Source organism: Helianthus annuus, chromosome 13, assembly GCF_002127325.2.
Source record: "Helianthus annuus cultivar XRQ/B chromosome 13, HanXRQr2.0-SUNRISE, whole genome shotgun sequence".
In the NCBI taxonomy this organism is placed as follows: Eukaryota; Viridiplantae; Streptophyta; class Magnoliopsida; order Asterales; family Asteraceae; genus Helianthus; species Helianthus annuus.
In genome coordinates this window covers 171,601,126-171,607,652 of record NC_035445.2, presented here as the reverse complement: position 1 = coordinate 171,607,652, position 6,527 = coordinate 171,601,126, and the positions used below count along the sequence as shown (strand labels likewise).

General features: G+C 40.1%; 1 protein-coding gene across 1 annotated transcript; it reads left to right on the top strand.

Moving 5' to 3' along the window:
- Nucleotides 1–309: 309 nt before the first annotated feature.
- On the top strand, nt 310–1,293 carry LOC110902363. Its single transcript, XM_022149047.1, has one exon. It carries the CDS (start codon nt 310–312, stop codon nt 1,291–1,293), a length of 984 nt encoding a protein of 327 aa, XP_022004739.1.
- Nucleotides 1,294–6,527: the final 5,234 nt, after the last annotated feature.

Here is a 6,527-nt window from a genome sequence, read left to right as displayed (position 1 = left end):
GGGCAAACAATTGGTATCAGAGCATCAGGCTCTAGGCGTGGAATCGCAAGGCATCGCAGGGAATTCGCGATCAGGTTTTAATTTCGTTTTCAATTCGCAAGTTCAATTCAGTTTTTTAACGGATTTCGGTTCTAGGGTGATCGGTTGAACCGAAGGTTTGGTTAGGAATCTAGGGTTTGTTTGATTCCGGGGTTTAGTGCGAATTAGATTGTTTGATTGTTACACGATTCGGGTTATTGTGGGTTTGAGATTTATTGAAACCAAGAAAGTAAAAGTTTAGTAAAAGTGAAGATTGTTCGGCAAGAAGTCATGTCAGGAACATCCGGACAAAATCAGATAATAATACAGAGGGAAGGAAGTTCTCTTTCCCAGTTTCACTGTCCGATTCTGAAACCAACAAACTATATAGTTTGGGCTATTCATATCAAGACGATTCTTGAAGCGAATGGTTTATGGGAAACGATTGAACCAGCAGAAAATGCAACGGTAGACACTAAGAAAGACAAGTCTGCAATTTCATATTTGTTTCAAGCAATACCAGAAGATGTTGTATTGCAAGTTGCAAGTTGTAAGACTGCAAAAGAAATTTGGGATAATCTAAAGGTTAGACACGTTGGTGTTGATCGGGTACAAAAGGCGCGTATGCACACGCTATTGTCAGAATTTGAATTGTTGCAAATGAGGGATGACGACACTATTGATTCATTTACCGCAAGGATTAATAGTATTGTTACCCGGGCAATTGAAGTAGGAACGACGTTGAGTCAACCGACTCTAGTACGCAAACTCCTAAATGGCGTACCGGATAAGTTTACTCAAATCATTGCCTCCATGGAACAATACTCCGATCTAGAAACTATGAGGCTAGAAGAAGCGGTCGGAAGATTAAAAACTTATGAAGAAAGGTTAAAGTTGAAGAAAAAAGAAAGCCCGGTGAATAATCTAGAAGAACTTTTGTATGAGGTTCACGAACAACATGTCGAGAATCATGGACGAGGGAGATTTCATTCGTCACGTGGGCGAGGAAGAGGAAATTATCAACATAGGCGTGAAGGATACACCTCTTATGAGTCGGAAGGAACCGACAAATCACAAAGGGATGATAGCAAGCAAGAAACATCGGCTATGAGAAATAAGCCGAAAATCACTTGCTACAGATGTGAGAAACTTGGGTACTATGCCTATGAATGCCCAACCAAGAAAACCAAGGAAAATGAGACAATATTGGTCGAAATAGAAGAAGATGATGATGAACTGGCACTTCTGATGTGCCTAGACGCTGAAGAGAAATAGAAACGTGAAACTTGGTCGTGTGATACGATCAAGGGGAAGAACCGTGTGATGCGGAGATAACCTGTGAAAGGTATGATAAAACAGTCCGATGTAACACCTCGAAATTTTGTGTCCAATAATGTGTTGACACGTGTCATGAGCTTACACGTGGCATTTAATATTAAATAAAGGACTAAAGTTGACAAACCTTGAAAGTATGTGAATTCGAGGGTTATAAATGTCAACAAAGGGTAAATATACTGTACAGAACCCTAAATGATGCTCGTACCTTCAAACGAATAAATCATGGATTGTACGGAGCGAAACGCGGGAGAAAGTGAGAGATTACAAGCTACAGGGGTTAATTGTGTCAACATGTTTAATTTATACCTCTGAGTGACCCTTTGACGAACCCGAGGCTTTATAACAGTAAAATACGCTCACTAGAAGATACTATATAAATTTCGCAAAGTTCCGTTTTAAAACGAGAAAGTTATAATCAAATTCGTATGAGAGGGGTTAAAAGCGTCAACAATAAAAGTTAAGGCTTTTCGGATAGTAATTAAACTAACCGGGGACTTAACAACGCGGGTAAAAGTCACGCGGCCCTAAATTGTAATTAACCGAGGGCCAAATCGCAAAGTTACCGCTTCGAACCCGAAAGGTCAAGTTAATGATTACAAAAGATTCGGTTAATCATTACAAAAGATTTGAAAATCTTTGAAAACAGACCTAATGCGGGCCGCGTTAAGGATATGGGTAAGTTAACGTGGGCCGCGAGCCTCCTGCAGTTACGCGTTCTGACATGAAGATTCATGCGGCCCGCGTACATGTTGCCTGATCTCTCATGCGGGCCGCGTGACAGTCCCAGATGCAGAATTCTTGGACAGACTTGCTATTTGAGCTAGTGAACGATCATAGAGGCAATTAATGAAGCATGGGCGCCCTCTACATGCCCCCTAGCACCCAGGGCCACCTGCTGATCATCCATAAACCCTTGTAGGGTGAGTTGTAATGATCTTTTGCATGAAACTTTACTAAAAAAGGCCTTACATTGTGCATAAGTGAAACACACCTCAAAACATACTCTTCTGATCATTCCTGGAGCTCTCAAGCATTCCTCTATCATTCTTAGTCGTGCACCAAGCTTCTGTAAGTTTCCTAACCCTTTGTGGTTTCGTTTTTCCATAGTTTCAGCCTAAAAGTCAATCCGTCGTAATTAACGATTGACTTTGCGCTAAATCACGAATGGTCCAGTGGTTTGTCGAATCAAAGATAGTTATATGATGGTAATCATGTGGGCATTAAATCCCTAAAAGGGCACCATCTGATTCCCACTCTAACTAGTCCGAATGTCGAGTCAAACGTGCTTAGAAAAAGTCAACAGAAATGTCATTTTGCGAATTCTTGCATAAACTGTAATGTAGATAGGGGCGGCAATTCTTGGCACGACCCGTTAACCCGACCCGAACCTAACACGAAAAAACAGGTTTGGGTTGACTAACATGACCCGTTTAAAAAAACGGGTCGGGTTCGGGTTGACCCGTATTAAAAACGGGTTGGGTTCGGGTTGACCCGTATAAAAACGGGCTGACCCATTAACCCGTTTAACTATTTAGATAAAAAATCTTTTATATTTTTGTTTTTTCGGTTTCTATTTTGCATGGTTAGTTATAATAATGTTAATTTTGACACATTATATTATTTATTTATCACACTCATACTTATAATTAAATATGTTGTCGATAACCCGCTTAAAACCGAACAACTTGTTTATAAATCATCAACTTATATCACTTGTTTAAAAATATGGGTTAAACGGGTCGGGTTCGGGTTGACCCGAATTAATATGGGTCGGGTTAGGGTTGAAATCTTTGACCCGAATAATAATATGGGTCGGGTTCGGGTTGAACATTTCAACCCACCAACCCGCCAACCCGTAACCCGTCAACCCGCCAACCCATCAACCCAACACGATTGCCACCCCTAAATGTAAATGATATGTAACCTGTTTGAATACTCATAAAACATGATAATAAGTATATTAACAAGTCTAAGCTTGCTTGATCCGACCATTTACCATTTTGACCCGGTTCGGAGCCGAAAGTCGCAAAAGCTTTGACTTTTGCATTGACTTCAGTTCTGGCCCGTTAAAGTATGATTTAGATATACCTTAGGACTCTCTTAGGACCAGGTTACATGATGGTATAACCCTCTGTGACCGGTTCGTCGTTTGTCCGAGTCTTTTACACCTTTCCGTTAAATGCTTAAAAGTTGACCGTAAAGCCCTTTTCAAATTAAAACGAGAATTTCGGACATGTGAAAGGACCATAACCTTGGTTACTGAATTCTAAGCATGTCCCTAAAATTTCACGTCAATTCGAGGTCTAGAATAGAAGTTATGCTAAATAGCGCAATTAAAGAAAACTTTTGTAATTATCGGCGCAATTAGCATAACGCCTATCTAAACCAAGATTTCGACCCCAAAATTTTTACTCACTGATGTAAAATAATATTTTGGGATTTTTAAAGATTTTTAATTATTTTTTTACCTACTCATAACCTGCGGTTATGGCAACGGTTCGGTAAATACCGAATATACCCTTTTCGGCTATAACTTGAGTTCTACAAGGTCTTTTGACCCGATTCCAGTTGCCACTGATTTTAAATAATAAATAAAGTATTTTAGACTTTATAAACTATTCGGGAGACTCAGGTTTCCTGTAGAACTCAGAAACCTCTTAAATAATCTTTAAAAAGACCGAAATACCCCTACGGGGCAAAAAGTTAACTTAACTCGTTATGGGCATTATGGAAGGTATCTGTCACAACCCCCGACCCCTCGATTCCGGGAACGGGCGGCCGTGAACCAGTTGCGGTGGTATCACGTTATTAATTTATTTGGCAGCGGAAATTTTCATCAGGACCGTAGTTAGGAAATATTTAAATCAGAGTAAACCACCTTATTTTATAATATTAAACAAATGGGTAAAACCCAAATTTTTATTACACACTGCATTACAGGGATAAATCCCATTTTATTTAAAATAAAACGCTTTCTTTTATTTAGGTAACTTTTATAGCCACTTTTCCAAGCCTTCAGTGCTGTCCAGCTGGCTTCTAATTGGCTTTCACATTTTGTTACCTGAAACGCGTTTTAAAAAGGTTTTGTCAGTGGAAAATACTGGTGAATAATCTCAGTTTAATCAAGAATTATGAATTCAACTTTAAACAGTATTGAGGGCGATTACAATGTTTATATCTACCCAATTACTCATTCAGTAGTGTCAAGTCTGACTGAGGGTCATATTAAACATTGGCTAACTCTTCGTCCAATGGTAACGTTACTCCAATTTTGTATACAAAACCCCAACATACCGGCAGTAATTGTAGAACTAAAAAGACTCAATCACTGCTAAATTGCATTGTAAAATATTTAAGGTTTTGTAAAAACTGTATTGAAAAAGGAGATTAACTCACATTGCTATTTTAGGGTTTTTCCTTTATGATTTCCTGGTGAATATCTATAATTTACACAAATGCACGTGTGTTAGTATAATAACCCATTTTAACATTAGTAATACCCTCCCCGAGACGGCATTCCAACGACTACGTCGGGCAGAACCACGACAGCCGTTACGGAACCCTAGATCAATCGGGCAGCGTATCTAATACGTCTCCAGGGGTTATAATACTTACATCGTAGCAGAACCTCGCTATTTTAGGGGGTATTGGACTCGGGTATAACGCCCGCTATTTAAAAGTTAGAGAGAAAGAAAAGATTTTGAGCGAAACTGACTGAAGGCCCGTTGCCTCCTTTTATAGGGCTGAAATCGAGTCCCCACGCGGCCCGCGTGGAGTTTGGGCTGGGGTTTACGCGGCCCGCCTGGCCTAGGGGCCTAGGCTTAGCTGATCCGGGTCACCACCTAGGTTCAACGCATGTTGGGCCAGGTGGCGGCCCAAGGCTGCGCCACAATTCAGAAGGCTCGCGGCCCGCATGGACTTAGCCATACTTGTACGCGGCCCGCCTTGACTTATGGTTTTGGCAAAGTCTAGTTACTACTCGCGTGGCCCGCTTAAGCTTGAGGTGAGGCCCTACGCGGCCCGCCTCAGCTTAAGTTTTATTGTTTTTATTTATTTTATATAATATAATCTATTTTGGGGCTCGGTTTTCACATACGGGGTACATATAAAGACAAATAGATATATTTAAGAATATATTAGGGTATCGGAATTATTATGAGGATGTCGGTTTTACCGAGGGTTGTTATATTCTCCCCACCTTGTTTTAGAGCTCGTCCTCGAGATCTACTGGAACAAGTGTGGATATTTTCTTTTCATTTCTGATTCAAGCTCCCACGTATACTCGGGTCCTCTTTTGGAGTTCCACTTTACTTTGACCAAAACTAGTCTTTTATGTTTGAGATTCTTAATTTTCCTATCTTCAATTTATAGAGGCTTCTCCACAAACTTGAGTTGCTCATTAACCTCTATATCCTTAAGAGGTACTATGAGTGATTCGTCTGCTAGACACTTCTTGAGATTAGATACATGAAATACATCATGTATTCCTGCCATTTCCTCTGGCAGTCGTAACTGATAGGCTACAGGTCCTATTCTTCGGATAATTTCAAAAGGTCCAATATACCTGGGGCTTAGCTTTCCTCTTTTGATGAATCTTACCACTCCTTTCCAGGGTGAAACTTTTAATAATACTTTATCTCCCACTTGAAATTCTAACGGTTTGCGTCTATTGTCAGCGTAGCTCTTCTGGCGATCACGTGCGGCTTTCAGTCGTTCCTTGACTTGAATAATTTTGTCGGTTGTTTCTTGTACTATCTCGGGTCCAGATAGTTGCTTTTCTCCAATTTCCGCCCAACAGACTGGGGTTCTGCACTTTCTTCCATAAAGTGCTTCGAATGGTGCAGCATTGATACTTGTGTGATAACTGTTATTATAAGAAAATTCTATCAAAGGTAAGTGTTCGTCCCAATTACCTCCGAAGTCAATTACACAAGCTCTAAGCATATCTTCCATCGTCTGAATTGTTCTTTCACTTTGCCCGTCCGTTTGAGGATGATACGCGGTGCTTAGATTTAGTTTAGTTCCCATTGCTCTTTGAAAACTTGACCAAAAATGAGAGGTAAAGCGGCTATCTCTATCAGAAACAATTGATAAAGGAATGCCATGTAAAGAAACGATTTCATTTACATATAATTTGGCTAATTGTTCCATACTAAAGGTTTCCTTCATTG